General features: G+C 33.1%; 1 protein-coding gene across 1 annotated transcript; it reads left to right on the forward strand.

Annotated features, from left to right (window-relative positions):
- Positions 1-9092: 9092 nt before the first annotated feature.
- On the forward strand, positions 9093-14805 carry LOC133818793 (CRM-domain containing factor CFM9, mitochondrial). The gene is made up of 4 exons (XM_062251853.1): positions 9093-9236; positions 9481-9814; positions 13088-13489; positions 14371-14805. The coding sequence occupies exons 1-4, from the start codon at positions 9154-9156 to the stop codon at positions 14734-14736; spliced, it is 1185 nt and encodes a 394-aa protein (XP_062107837.1). The 5' UTR covers positions 9093-9153; the 3' UTR covers positions 14737-14805.
- Positions 14806-16169: the final 1364 nt, after the last annotated feature.

Consider the following 16169-nt stretch of genomic DNA (forward strand, 5'->3'; position numbering starts at 1 on the left):
CACTCCTCAAGGATATTGCATTGCATTGTTCTTTTGGGTTTACCTCAATAGTGCTTGGTAAGCTCCCTTGAGCACAATTTGTCATCAAAGTAGCCAATTGCCCCCATTTGAGTCTCCAAACTCCTGATAGATGCCCTAGTTTCTGTCATGAACTAGTTCAGTACATCAGACTGTGCGTCAGGTTGTTTCATATGTGTTGGCTGATGTGGTTATGGCTGTGGAGGTGGGTATTATGGCTGACTTTAAGGGAAAGACTATTGTGCAGCTTGATTATTTGTCCATGAGAAGTTAGGATGATTCCTCCACCCTTGGTTATATGACATCAAAAAAGGGTTGTTGGTTGGTCTTTGAAAATTCCTTATAGCTTGGACTTGTTTCATAGGTATATTATTCATATCCATGGCAGGACACTGATTTAATGGATGAGCACTCCCACATGCCCCACATAAACTCTGTACTTGCATGGTTTGGGCTGACAGGTTGCTCTGTTGTAATTGCTTCGTTAAAGTTGCCACTTGCGCTGTAAGCATGGAAATAACATCCAATTCAATCATACCATCCACCTTCTTTGTTTGTCCCCTTTCAGTTGGCCACTGGCAGTTATTCATTGTCATCTCCTCTAGCAATTCATACGCCTCATTAGCACTCTTGCTCATGAACGCACCCCCTACTGCAGCATCTATTATGGTACGAGTAATACCATTCAACCCATCATAAAAATTATGGACTAGCATCCACTTCTCTATACCATGATGTGACCACTTCCTTAACAACTCTTTTAAATCTTTCCCATGCATCATACAATGATTCCCCTTCTGTCTAGTAGAAATTATTGATTTCCCCTCTTAACTTTGTAGCTTTTGCTGGAGGGAAAAACTTTGCTAAGAACTTCTGGGCTAACTCCTCCCATATTGTGATAGAATTAGCTTGCAGTGAAATTAGCCAACTCTTCGCCTGGTCTCATAGAGAGAATGGAAATAATCTAAGTCTAATCGCATCGTCACTCACCCCATTTATCTTAAATGTTGTACATAGCTCCAGAAAATTGGCTATGTGCAAATTTGGATCTTCTGTGGGCAGCCCCCAAAACTGAACAATTGACTGCACCATTTGTAATATTGCTGGCTTAATCTTGAAATTATTTGCAACAATAGTCAGGTGTCTAATGCATGAATGCACTCCTGTGACAGTAGGAAGTACATAGTCTCCAAGCGTCTTTGGTCCTCGTTCCACTGGAACCTCTACAATATTTGGGATATTATTAATATTAGTAGCATTGCTTGCTGCATTTCCTTAATTCTCAGCCATGGAAAAATCCAACATTTTCTTTATCTTTCAGTTTTGTCTGCACGTTCTTTCAATTTCAAGAACTATTTGTATAAGTTCATTTTGTCTACTTCCTCGCATATACAAATAATTCATGAAACAAAATACAACCTCGATCCGAATGAGTTCTAAAAGTAAAAACCAAAGTAGAACAAAAAACAATTCATTTTGATATTGGATATTAGTCCCCGGCAATGGCGCCAAAAACTTGATCTATAAATTATGATACGCAAGTATACGCAATCGATTCAAGTAATAGATATTAAATAAGAATCATTCCCACAAAGACTATAACCCAATTACCAATAATTTCTCTTTACTTTCTATTTGGAAAATAAAATTAAGATGAAAAAATCTAATTACAAACACAACTTAAATAACTGTAAACAAAAAAATTAATCAAAGGATGAAAATTGATAATAAAAAGACCTAGGGTATTAACTTTGTCAACTTTTCATTCTATAAATTTTATTAATCAGTTCTAAATTTCTTTCTTCATATTCTAATAGCAGGTTAACATAAATCAATTCATATTCTTTTTCAAGATATAAGATCTCGACCTATAAGCAGATTTTCTACAATTCTGTGATAAACTTAAACATATAGCAGACATTAAGCATAGAAACATAATTGCTACACAAGTCATACAGGTACTTTCGTCCAATATGTAACCAATATCCATATAACGATAGCATATTCAATTCACATCTTTCAAATTTTGAATCAAAATCATAAATCAAGCAAATATTTATCAGATATTTACTAGCATTAAACAAACATATATAGATTTTAATAAAGAAGAATCAATAGAACATCATAATAACATTAAATAAAAATCCAAGCGATTACATTAACCCCTAGATAGAGGATTTAGTTCATATCGGACATGAATAAAACAACAAAATAATTATTCAGAAACATAAAATTCAAAAACTTGAAGAAGAAATAAAAATATGAAAGTGCAGAAAAAATTGCCTCAGAATCAAATTTACTCTCTATATTTGTAATTAAAATCTGACCTACCCCTAATTAAAACCTAAAGTCTGAATTTATACCAAAAAAACATGAATTCCCCTTTTTGTCAAAGGTGGGCCACGACTTGGCCTTTTGAAATCCTTCCTTCATCAAATTCTTATTGTAACTCATTCATCCTTAACGCCAATTTGAGTTGAACAACCACCAAAAGCTCCATTTTGTCACCATTTCCTCTTCTTTTCACATTTAGCTCATGATTCAAAGCACCAACCTAAATCAAAGACAAACACAACCATAATCTTGCACAAAACAAATACAAAGACTCAAAATTACCACAAAAATACATCCTAAAATGACACTAAAATGGAGTTATCAGATGGAGAATTACTAGTACTTTTTATCCTCAGAGTGATAGGCAATGTGAGAGGATAAATAAGATTTTGGACATTATGCTTCGAGCATATGAGTTTTAGGGACACTGGAGTAAGTACAGTCCCTTGATTGAATCAACAATAATTACCCGTCGACAATCGGGGTGACCTCGTATGAGATATTATGATATAAGGAGTAGAAATCACCCATTTTTAAGAATGAGGTGGGAGACAAGAAGTATTCTGGTCCCGAAATGGTTTAGAGGACTAGTGACATTATTGGCGATCATTAGAGTAGTATTATCCGCTTTATTGAAAAGACATAAAAGTGGAGCAAATTCAAATATGGGAATGTGGAGTTCCAGGAATGGAGACCTTGTACTTCTCCAAGTATTATTGATTAAAGAGATAAAATAATTTGGGAAGAAGGAGAAATTGGGCTTTTTAGACCTTTGAGATCATGACAAGAATTAGGCCAGGGGCCTACTGATTAGCCTTACCCTAGCATGGGTGAAGGTACATAGGGAATTTTAGATATCGATACTGAGGAAAGATGTGTCAGGTGCTATACCCACTTGGGTTAAGAGACCCTGGAATTACAGTAAGACGTATAATATGAGGAGAAGCCAATAGAAATTCTGGAGAGAAAGACTAACGTCTCAAGGAATAAGTCTGTCACCTTAGTGGGAGTGTTATAAGGAAATAATGAGGTAAAGAAACGACTCGAGAGTTAGAGTCAGATGTGCAGGACCGGTATCCCAAGACATTTGAATAAATTTCAAGGATGAAATTTCAATATGGAGGGGATAGTTGTGACGTCCCCAAAATTTCTATTAAGGCTTAGTGCCTTGATTAGCGTGTCGGGAGGGCACATGGGGTGATTGCGTGGTAATTAATCAAATAAATATGTAATTATGTGAATTATACGAGTTATATCATGATATGGCTGTCTATGCATGTTTAAGTGAGTTAAATGTGCTTATGGGCCTGTTTCTGTTAAAAAAAGCATTTTTGTAATTTTGACCCACTGATGGTATATCTGTAATTATATGTGATTTGTGAGTGGGACCACATTATTATGTGGATATATTTGAGATGTGTGGCACGATGCAATCCTAGTGAGCAATTTGGCAGAAAAGTCACATCGGGGATTAATACCCGGCTTGGGGTGAGCTTAGGGATATTTTGGTAATTTGGGAAATTATCGGGACTTATTGGGTAATGGGAGTTAATTTAGTGAGTATTGGGGTTCAATGGATTTAATTGGGAACCTTAAGCATAATTTAAGGTTAGTGGAAATTTTGGGAAAAAGATTAAAATAACCTTGAGTGAGCTTTGAGGATAAGCTTATGGTAAGGGATAAATGGGTCTTTTGGCCATGTAGTAGATAATTGAGCCAAGACTGAGTCATATGATGAGTACCTCTCCCTATCTCTCTCTCTCTCTCTTGTTCTCTTGGTTCCTTTCTCTTGGGGGTTTTGGTCACACCTTTGGCTTATTGAAGTTGTGATCCTTGGTGGTGGACTCAATGGTGAGAAGAATTCTAGGAAGGGAATTGGCAGCAAGTAAAGGCACCTTCGACTTGCTAGTTTCAGATTCTTCATAGAGGTAAGAAGTTTCAACTTGCTTAACTTCTTGTTCTTGAGTTCTTGAGGTAGAAATCTTTAAGTTGGGTCTGAATTTGTGGTTGAATTGGGGATTTTGTGAAGTAATATATGTTTAATTATGTGCTTCGAGATTTAGTTATACTTTGTGGTGTTTTGATGGATGTATTGTTGGGGTTTGGGTCAGATTGGAAAGTTTTGGTTCGGAGAAAAATGTTGGAATTCTGGGTTCACGGGGTTGCGCTGCGACGATGTTCTTGGAGCGTCACTGCCCGCATGAACTCTGAGGTGCTAGGGGGTTCCTCTGAACTGCCTTGGCGTCGCGACACTGGGTAGGTTGCGCCGCGATGCGTGTCTTGTGCTTCTGAGGTTCAGAGCTCTCTGCCTAGAGACGCGCTGCGCTCCTTCAGGGGCAGGCCGCAACTCTAATTGGGGAAAGTGGCCAAATGAGGTTTTGAGTTGTGGGGACTCAAACCTAATGGCTTGGGAAGGATTCTACTACCCGATTTAGTAGAACTCGAGGTCCCAGAGGCTAGGATTCAATCTTGAAGCTCTTAATTGGTTTAGTTCTTGATGGATATCCATTAATATGTTGTGACTAGGGGTACCACAAGGCTCGGGAGGAAATGATCATGCTCCTTGTCACTTTATCTTATCTCTCAGGACTTGAGGTAAGAAAACTGGTATATGCACCGAGTGTGGGCTTGAGCCCTTGATTATTGAACACATATATGATATGTTGTGAATTTATTTAGAGTAAATGTTTGCTCTATATTAACATTTTTTGTTATAAATGTGAGTAATGATTGATTGTCATTTGTGATTGATCGGTCGGAAGACCGTTATCGGCCTTGAGGTCGTTATCGGCACTACATGCGTAATGTAGGCCATAGAGGCGGGGCCAGGCCGTTGTGGCGGGGCCAAGCCGTAGTGGTGGGACCATTACATGGATGCGGTGGGCATCTATTTGGCATGAGTCGTTATACTTGTTGAATTATTCACGTATATGGTTATGATTTATAAAGCATGTATTTGATAGGAATGCTTATCTAAACATCTTCTTTACTCGATTTAGTTTTCTTGCTGAGCCTTGGCTCACGGGTGCTTTGTGGTGCAAGTAAGGGCAAAGGATAACTAACCAACCATGAGCTGGAGAGCTCTAGGGGTTGCACGTACATACTCGGCTTGCTCAACCACCACAGTCGAGATACCTTTGAGGAACATGGAATATTAACTCGATTTTTTCGCTTAGGTCGGCTAATTCTGTAATTATGATAAATTTGTATCATTGATTTAAAAACTTTGGGATCCCATATGTTTAGTCAAACCCTTTTAAATGTGAAGTTTGAGTTTATTGAGCAAACTTTTTAGTACCTAAACCATTGTTTAATTTTAATTACACTTTTGAGTCCAAATGACTTGCTTAACGAGTTAAACATAATTTTAAACACACAGTGTAACAACCCTAGATTAGTAGGGCGTTACAGTAGTATTATAAGTCCATGATCCCTAAGTTACCTTAATACCACACTGTCAAGGGTGTGGATATAATTGACAAATTAAAAGTAGAAAATGACTTAATTGTCAATGAGTTAATTTTCCAATGCTAAGTAATAATTATGTATAAATTATTTAATCAAATAAACTAATATGTTTTATTTGAAAATTATATATTAGTTGTGTTAATTAATAATGAGAGAGAAAAATATTAATTTATTACATGATAATAAATTATTTAAATTATAAGATAAAGTTAATTTTGAAGTAAATGATAATTATGCATTTGTGAAATATTATATTATTTTAATGCATAAATATATTGTCTTATTATTTGAATAAATAAAAAAGATAAAATTAGAGAGACACATGTGTGCTACAAACCCAACAATGAGCTTCATAGTGACTGGCATGTGAAACATGTTATAATCCTGATTGTTCAATTCAATTTTTAATCGTTAAGAATTTGAATTATCTCTTAAATAATTATTTTAATTTATTAAAATATTTATTAAATAATTTGAATTTTAAAAAACTAAATTAGTTCTTGATTGAGTCTAAGTTTATTAGATTAATTTTAGATTTATAAAGTTTAAATTATATAATGAAAAAAGAACAAATTTTTTTTGATCAGTTTTAAGAAAACCTGAAATTTTTTGTTTCCCTCTCAAGTCTCTTTTCCAAACCTCTTTTGATATCATGTATTGAGTATATTAAGGGAGTCTAAATTTTTTCATCTATATCCATGTCCACACACGTCCTTATGTGTTGATGATTGACTTAGAAGATCTTGGTGTGGATCTCAAAATATTCTCATTTTCTCATTTTTACTATTATTTCACTCAACTTCGGTGACTAGAATCAGTGTATAACCAACACTTAGTTACCATGATAGGGAGTAATTTTATTTATTACCTTTCATTTCTTCATCTTTCATTACAAACATATTGACTTGATTGTCGAAGAGCCTGCCGACACCACCCCGATATTCAAAGATTTGTGTTACTCTTTTTCTTTGTTCTATAGGTTGTAAATGTTCAACCTCAATTGATTCTAAATTTTAGCTTCTATAATTTGGCACCCAACGTGGGGCCTGACAAACTAACATCGAGCAAAGTGATTTAATAGCATCATACTTCCAATGGCAGGAAATGTGGAAAAGGGAGAGTTTGTCCTCAATGATCAACCCAATGTCAATTAATAACTCGCCATGCTAGCACCACAAATGCAGGAGATGTCTGAGCGCAGGGCCGGCCCTGGGCATAGGCGGGCTAGGCCCGTGCCTAGGGCCCACCCCTACCCAGGGCCAAAAAATTGGAATGTATTTATATTACTAAATATTAGTTTAATTTTATTTAAAATTACTTTAAAAAATTACATATACAAAAGGGCCCATTTTTTTCAAATTTATTAAAACCGTCTTAGGCCCACTTTTTTTCAGGGCCGGCCCTGTCTGAGCGGACTCGGGCTCTAGAAAGGAAGAATGAAACATTTACGAAGGGGAGTGTCACAATGAAGAAGCAGATGGAGTCACTGATGAGTGATTACTTTCATGACGATCCCTGCTATTGTTCAACCTTGATTCCGAGTTCCAGCCTCACCAATGCATCTGCCTGATTCAACCCCAAAAGGATCAACGAGCCAATCAACAATTAGGATAACTCCAGTTCCAATGATCAACCAAGCAAACAACAATCGAGATAACTCCAAGAGAGTAACACTTTTCTCTTCTTTTTGTTTTTCTTTTGTGGCACTCAACTTTTAATATCTATGTCTCGTCAATTACTTTTAAATTGTAGTTATTTCTTAATTTGATGACACTTTAGTTATTTAAATAATGTTCCATCAAGCAAAATGGAGCAAATACCAAAACATGACTTTTAAAATGGAGGAAAGAGAAATGGAGAATTTGGTGATATCTTCTTCGTGTCGTTTTGATAATTTTTGAACTAGACACCCCCACTCTTTGACATCTTGTTTGGAAAGTATTTTGCAATAAAAATATGGGAAAAAATAACTTTACAAAGTGATACCATAAAAGGGTCTATTACACTAATTACTTTTTATTTATCTATCTACAATATAATACCATTTTTTCAATTCATTAATTCATATAAACCAAAGCTATTTTGGGTTTGTTGTAAAATATTTGAGTAAATAACATATGAGATCCCTAAACTTTATAAGTATATCACTTAGGTCCCCAATCTTTTTTTTTTGTTTGTAGCAATTAGATCCCAACTATTGATTTTTGGCTCATATAAGTCCCCAATGTCATATTCTATAAATAAACCCTAAAAGTTAAATAAGATTTTAACAAAATAAAAATAATATAGCCCCTATTTTTTTCTTCTCTTTACAACATTTTAATTAATTAATTATTACTATATTATTTTGGTAAATTAACCTAAATATCATAATCAAATACTAAGAAATAAAGAAAACAAATCTATTATTTTTCTAACATATTTAATATACACTTATATATTAATTAGTTTATTATTATTAATTGTTAATGAAACAAAAATACATATTTTAAATTTTAGAAGCATGAAAATTGAATATTTTGATTTTACTAATAATTTTAATTCTAGTGAAATAAATATATATATTTAATTTTAAATTATTTATGTATTTTATTTTTGAAAAGAATATTATTATTTCCTTAATAGCGTAAAATTTATTTTAATTTTTAATTCAATGGTGTGAAGAAAAAGTAAAATTATTTACTATATAATTTTGTATTTAGAATGTGTGTGAATTTTTTTTTAACCATTTATGATGAGTTTAAATAGAATGATATGTAGTGAGAATAAATCATGTATATATTAAATATTTTAGAGGTATAATAGAATTTTTTTATTTGTTATTATTTAATGAAAATATTTATGTCAATTGATCAAAATAATACATTTGATAATAGATAATCAATTAAAATTGGTGTAAAAAAATGCTTAATTCCCAAATTACCCTTAACTTTTATAATTTATTTAAAAAGAAATAGTTCAATTAAAATTGGTGTAAAAAAATGCTTAATTCCCAAGTTGCCCTTAACTTTTAGAATTTATTTAATAATATATGACATTGTGAACTTATGAGCCAAAAAGTAATTGTTGAAGATTTAATTGCTAAAAAAAAATTGAGGACCTAAGTGATATACTTGATAAAGATTAAGGATCCCAAGTGTTATTTATCTAAAATATTTTGATCAAATTTCAATTTTAAAAAGTAAGATAATATTTTTTTCTTTTTTCAAAACTAAATTCTTGGTAAGGTTGGGGCATTTATGTAGTTTCTAATTTATAAGGGGGCAAAGTTTGAATCTACACACATATTTCATAAACTCTTTTGTTTCTCGCACTGGAAAATTTTCCCAGACAATGGCAAAGGTTTGGTCTCGTAGGTTCTGTAGAGCTTATTCCTCCATCTTCAAGACCTTAATTCACAACCCCCTCCATATCAGGTAGACTCTCTTTCTCTTTCTAATTTTTTTTTTCAGTATTATATTTGCTTTCTTCTTCTTCCAAGCGTATGAATCAATTTTCCCACCATCCAAACACTTATTTGTCCACTTTTACGCTAAACCTGTTAAACCCATTTTCCATTTTCGGCGAGTGAGGCTTTTTTCCACCCGAAAGCACTGACTTTACCGGAGCTTTCTATTGTATTCTTACCCTTTTTCCCGGCAATTTTGTTCTATCTCACAGGCCGGTTTTTCCGACGCAAGATTCAATTTTTTGTCCAGCCAAACATTTGTTTAATCCCAGCCTTCCAAGCCCTGTGTGGGTTTTCAGAAACTTGAGCCACGGTTCTGTGAATCTTGTCATATCGCAAGGGAAACTCAAGTTCGAAACGCACGAAGTGGAGCCTCCGAAGAAGGAAAAATGGAAGACGAAGAAGAAGTTGAAGCTGCAAAGAAAGCGAGAAAAACAGGTGAGAAAATCGGCTAATAAAAGAGACCCTCGTAGGCTTGGCGTGAAGGGTAAGAAAAATCAGAAGTTCGCCAATGCCGAAGAGAGGATCAAGTACAAGCTTGAGAAGGTGAGCTTAAATTCTTTTAGTACATATCAATAATGTAATGTTTTATATAACTTAAACTGATTTTGGGGAGAGATTAATTACAGTGAATATTGATTTAGTAGATTGGAAACAGTGAGCTCCCATTCAATTGATCACTGTTTTGTTGTGATTCCTTGGATTTTTATGTTCTAAAAGTGTTTTTAGAATATCATTCCATTTTGTTGTATGGATTAAACAATTGATTCTAGGATCAGTGTAGCCAATATTATTTATCTAGTTGGTGTTTTGTAGTTTCTGATCTTAAGGTCTGTTGTATGTTTGTGATAACTAACAATTCAAGGGTGCGTTTGATACCCGTATTATATGAATTGTATTGTTTTGTATAGCATATTTTTATATAATATTATGTTTTGTACTGATTTATATTTACATATAAATATATAACATTTTAATACAAGTAAATACCAAACATACAATCCAATATAATACTATATAATACAATACGACACAAAACATACCACAATTATTATTTGTTGAGGTTCTCTCATTGGTTCATCCTTCTAGCTCATAGCCCTATGGCAATGTGAATTTTCATATCAACTGGAATCAACACAGGTTGCCTTCTTATCTTTCTAGTTTCTAGGCATATGTTATGTGCTTCATAGACACTCAAGGAGGCATCCTTTTTGCTTGTTAGTGTTACTGTATGTCTGTGTTACTTTTTTTTTTAGCTGGAACTGCCACTAAATTGATATAAAATAGCTAGCTATTTGTGGTAGTTGTAAGTGATTTAAATTCTGTTTTTCAAATGTTTCCATTAATGTCTTAATGGAGGAGGAATCATTTTTTTTCATTTTTTTAGTCCATTTTTGGCTTTCTAAATCTGTACTGGTTAGATATAGCCTTGACTGCTTAGTTTTTTTTGTATAAATGACTTCACATTAAGAAATCTTAATACTGTAGGATGACATCCAAAGCCTAAATGTTTTACTATTATTTCTCAATAGAGTTTGACGCAGGCTTTTGCTTCTAGAAAAACTTAGAAATGTTAGGGAGCTTTTTCTTATATGAGGCGATACCATGATTAAAGTTTTTATACATAAAATAACAATGTCATATTCTCTAGATAAAGCTTGAGTTGAGTTCATGATGCAACATAGAAGAAAATAAGAGAAAATTCATTAAAACTGTAAGTGTTAAAAGGAAGTATTTTCCCATGTATAATTGTATGTCATGAGGTCGTTGTGTACTTAAAAGTACTTCCCAAAACTCACAAATAGAAAAGAGTTTAATATTCCTATAGGAACATAAATAGCACAAAAATATCAGAAATGCCCATATTTTCTTTAAATGATTCACTGCTTCATGGTATTGTCATGGTGTCTTTGAACTGGAGCTGCACAACATCCACTTGGCCTTTGTTAATAGTTTTATTGAAAGAACGAAAAAAGAAATGAAATGATGGAGCAGATGAGCATGCTACAAAGAGTCATTTTTGAAAATTGTGAGATACATGCTTTCAAATATGTAATAATTATTCATTTTTCCTTGACTTCTTAAAACAAAATCTTGCAACTGATGTTGACCAACTAGTTAGGTTTGCTTTTATTTAACTGGTTCAGGGGAATTTATGTTAGTATCCCTTTGTTTATTTGAGTAGGGAGCCATTAGATTGGTAGTTAGAAATGGTGGGCTAGAGCTGTCATTTAAGTTGTTTATTAATAGTCAGGAATGGTGGGTTGGAATAAGTTCCATTTAAGGGGGCTTGAACCCCACACCAACTGATCACCCACCCAAGTTATTGAGCTTATATCTTGTAATCTGATTATGTTTTGCATCAGATTAATAAATTCACCTAGAGGATTTTAGTTAATAATTCCCCAGAACACTCAAACAGAGTTTTATTAGAGGGGATTTAGGTGTTACCGTGTTAGATTGTACCTATTCTGTCAATTTTGACTTTGTCACTTAGAGATATAACTGTGGGTAAATTTTGTAAAAAATTTCTAATAGTTTCGTTCTTGAAGTATGATAGTTGTGATTGTTTCATGGAATGTTCATTGTTCACATGTGAAAGTTCTAAAGGCATTCATTACCTACAAGTTTTGGTCACAAATTTTCGATGGCAATTGTGTCATGCTTCATTGTGAGTTAGTTTTGAAGTGTCCACTTTGAAATACATGAATTTCTGTACACTGCAAATGAAAATTGACTTGTAGTTTGTTAGTTGACTGGTTTGGCTTACAGGTTCTAAAATTTACAGTGGCTTGTATAATGTTTTAATTAGCTCAGCCACCTATCTATGTATTGTGTTCCTTAACTAATATTTGATGCATTTCTCTTTGTAAGTCTGCGATTTGATCTTTACTGTGTTTCCATTTAATTAACCTAACGTGTATGTTTTGCTAATTAGTACTATAACAGCACAAGGATGAAAAAAGTTGCTTGATATCTTAAATATCTGCTTGATGATGTTTATATTGGAATGAGTAATAAAATATTTAACCTGGAAATAAAGTGGCTAACATTAGGTATACTTTTGTGAGCTGAAAAACATTACCTTTATAGCGAGTTACGTTGCCTCACTATGAAAATAGCTGATTGAAAAAATTCAAATATTTCTCTACAACACTAAAATGTGGGTGTATTTTTAACCTGGAAATAGAGTGGCTAACATTAGGTATACTTTTGTGAGCTGAAAAACATTACCTTTATAGTGAGTTACGTGCCTCACTAAAATGTGGGTAAAGTTACTTGGAAAATGTGTTTTGAAGGAAAATTGGCATGAAATATGGTGACCTGATTGCACGTGTGCAGAATTACACATCTATGAGAAGATTGGATCTTTCAAGTGTAAATAATATCAGCCATCAATTTCTTTTCCTTCTGTTTCTTCTGGCCCTTACTATCATTGATTTGGGTATGATAGGACTGATTCACCTTATCAACAAAGGTATGACTAATTCACCTTCTTGAGAGAAAACTGAGGGGACATTTGGGGTGGGGTGGGGGGGTTGGCAAGTGACTCTTTTACCTAATTGGATTATTCAAGAAGCTATAAAATCGACTTGATTTGTTCCACGGAAAAATTCTGTTCTCACTGTATCAGAATGCATTTGCAGTATATCCTTGAAATTGTGTTTCCGAAAAAAGACATTGCTTAGATTGAACACACTCTCGTTACTCCTGTTCTGAGTTAATAGAACCATATAAATATATTTTCTTCTTTGAGAAATGCAAATATTCGTTTTATGGAGAGTTTTTGTGATATTGGTTGTGCTATTCTTTTCTCAGGCTAAAATTAAGGAAACTTTGTTGATTGAAAGACTTGAGCGATATGAGGTTCCAAAAGTCCAAGGTCCTGTTGTTGAACCAATCACCTTGACAGGAGAGGAACGTTTTTTTATGAAGAAAATGGCCCAAAAAAGGTCTAATTATGTGCCCATTGGGAGAAGAGGCATTTTTGGAGGTGTTATTCTTAATATGCATATGCATTGGAAAAAACATGAAACTGTAAAGGTCATCTGCAATTCCTCTAAGCCTGGCCAAGTACACGAGTATGCACAAGAAATTGCCAGATTGAGTGGTGGGATTCCAATTCAGATAATTGGAAATGACACCATAATATTTTATCGAGGAAAGGACTATGTGCAGCCGGAGGTTATGTTGCCTATAGATACACTGTCCAAGAAGCGGGTAAGTCAACTCAAATTCCAATTTTAGAGAAAAAAATTCAATTAACTAAATAATGGCTTGCTTACAACTAATTATTGCATTTATCACTCAGAACCTTCATTATTCTATTAGGTTAGTTTCTTTGCTTGCAATGTTGATGCAAAATGTTCAAATGTGTTGCCTTCATCTAGAGACATATCCTTAGGGATTTTCTGAAATAACTAAATCTTTTCTGATAATGCTCTCAATCCCTCACGTTGTCTCTTTTAGTCTTTTTGACAATAATGAAGAGAACAAATTTCAGTAAAGATTCCCAGAGAAAGAAAAGCAGAAAAAACAAACTGAAACAAAAGAAAATGCTGTTTTCCTAGATAACAAAAGAAACACAGGAAAAAAACTAAACACTACTAAACAAAGTGTAATTCCAATCAAGAATAATTAAAGAAAGTGGAAGTCTTTAAATTCCTTTGCCGCTTATTCCCAAAGTGAAGCTAAATACAAAAGTAAACAAAAAAGTAAAATAGTCCAGTTTTTTTTCTTACTGTATGCTGTCATTGTTCTTGTTAAGAGCATTTTCTTTGTGAAGGCCTACTAGTACTAGAGAAGCATGTTTTATATTCCGAACTGAAGCTTGTACGATTTGAGGTGTAGATGTTGTAACGAATTTTCCTGCACAAGAGAAATGATATGTTGCTCAAAACTGGTTCAAATTAAATTTACTATAGATGATATCTTAACTTTGTCACTTTTTTGTATTCTTTCCTTTTCATTAATGGGATCCTCCAAAAAACAATACGAAAAGAATCTCAAAAAGTAATCGTATTTCTTTGATTGGGGTGTGCTTGATAATGATTGCTTTTTTTTTGTAAAATAAAGAAACTTGACGTGTGTTGTGTTGACAGGCTTTGGAAAGGTCCAAGTATGAGCAATCACTTGAGTCCGTGCGACGATTCATTGCCATTGGAGAGAAGGAACTGGAGCTATATTACAGGCACATTGCACTTTATGGTGATCCAAATGATAGGAATCCTATTTCAGTTTTGGACGGTCCAAGAAAAGACACAGAGAAGCCTAACGAATTTGGAAAAGAAAAGAATGATTGCTTTTCCACAGGTCTAAATCTAATAGAAATGGAAGCTAATTCCATGGAATCTAATCTCTCCAGAATGGATGGTGATGGTTTTGAAAGTGAAGGGTTATCCCCACTTGAATCAGATTCTGATTCCATTTCTTATTCTGATGATGAAGAACGATGTTCTAGGACGTAAGAGAGCTCCACAAGGACAGTCCAATCATCAACTTCAGATTTTGACAATCAGGAGACGGGTTATGCTAAACACTGCAATGAACACCAAAGCATGAATGAAATTCATTATTTCCATTGTAGCATTAATGAAGGAGTTAAAATGTCTAATTCATTATAATATTTAAAATCTCTAATTCTTTATGATGTAAAGTTATATTTTTTTACCTAAATGAATAATATTTATTTATATGTAGTGAAACATTATACATCAAGCTATAAATATTTTATTATTTTTTTTATAAATTTTTGAATATATACAAGTGTGATATTATTATATTTAATTATTTTTTTATAAATTTTTGAATATATACGAGTGTGATACTATTATATTTAATTATTTTATTTCTTAAAATGAATAAAATATTTTTAAAAAATATAATATTTAAATGATGTAGAGAAAAATTAGAGAAGTTGATGTATGATATAATGTAAAAGTTTGAGGTAAATTATAAAAAAAATATGTTTTGGTGGTGTATTTTGTAATATACTTTCTTTATAATATTTAGCTAAAACTTACAAAAATATTTTCCATCAGTTCCTTTATACATATATTTATAATAGCAATGCACAAATTTTAATTAATCTATATCTATATTTACATAATACTTACATATCTTTTATATAATATTTTAATATTATTATTTTTCTTTATAAGCTTTCTCTCTCTCATTTAGTATACATATCTTTATTTATTTATTTTTTAATTATTTTATTTTATTTTAATTAATAAAATATGTTTAAATATATATTATTTAAATGATGTAGAGAAATATATAGAGAAGCTGATGTATGGTATAATGTAAAATTTAGAGGTAAAATAGAAAAATGTATGTTTTGAGGAGGTATTTTAAAAGATGGAGTAGATCATTTATTGAGAGTGCTCTTATGAGTCTTAGCTATAGCACATTTTTACTTTATCAAGTTTACAGGTTTTGAATGGTGTTAAAAGTTTTATAGTCACGTCACAATCTCCAGATAAAAAAATTGCAATCACATAACTAGATCTACTAAGTAGGCTTATTTTTTGAAAAAAGAAAAGAACAAGAAATTATTGTAATAAAAACTAGTATTGGATGTTTGTGATGTAATGATGCTTTATTATTGAAGCAACCAAAGTGAGTGCCCTTTGCGGGAATAAGGATGTGGCGGTGCTGGAAAATTGAGGTTTTTTTGATTTGGCTAATAACGTCATAACAAGTTGTTGACTCTGAGTTAATGACGGTGTGCTCATGTCATGTGACGTAGGTCGATAGTCGATGGTCGATACGATCTCGCTGCAGGGAACGTCATGTGGAGCTGACTTATTTGTACCTTTGATTAATATTGAATGTTCCTCTCCACAACCACAAATTGGTAGGGTGGGTTCGATAACAATAAAGTTACGGTCTCTTTCTG

This window comes from Humulus lupulus, chromosome 2 (genome assembly GCF_963169125.1).
Source record: "Humulus lupulus chromosome 2, drHumLupu1.1, whole genome shotgun sequence".
Taxonomy (NCBI): Eukaryota; Viridiplantae; Streptophyta; class Magnoliopsida; order Rosales; family Cannabaceae; genus Humulus; species Humulus lupulus.

What these genes read in the sequence shown, in the direction of transcription:
- LOC133818793 (XM_062251853.1), top strand. Translation starts at nt 9,154, where the DNA reads ATGGCAAAGGTTTGGTCTCGTAGGTTCTGTAGAGCTTATTCCTCCATC. An exon ending in CACAACCCCCTCCATATCAG is followed by an intron (nt 9,237 to 9,480) that starts GTAGACTCTCTT and finishes TCTATCTCACAG; the next exon opens with GCCGGTTTTTCCGACGCAAG. An exon ending in ATACACTGTCCAAGAAGCGG is followed by an intron (nt 13,490 to 14,370) that starts GTAAGTCAACTC and finishes TTGTGTTGACAG; the next exon opens with GCTTTGGAAAGGTCCAAGTA.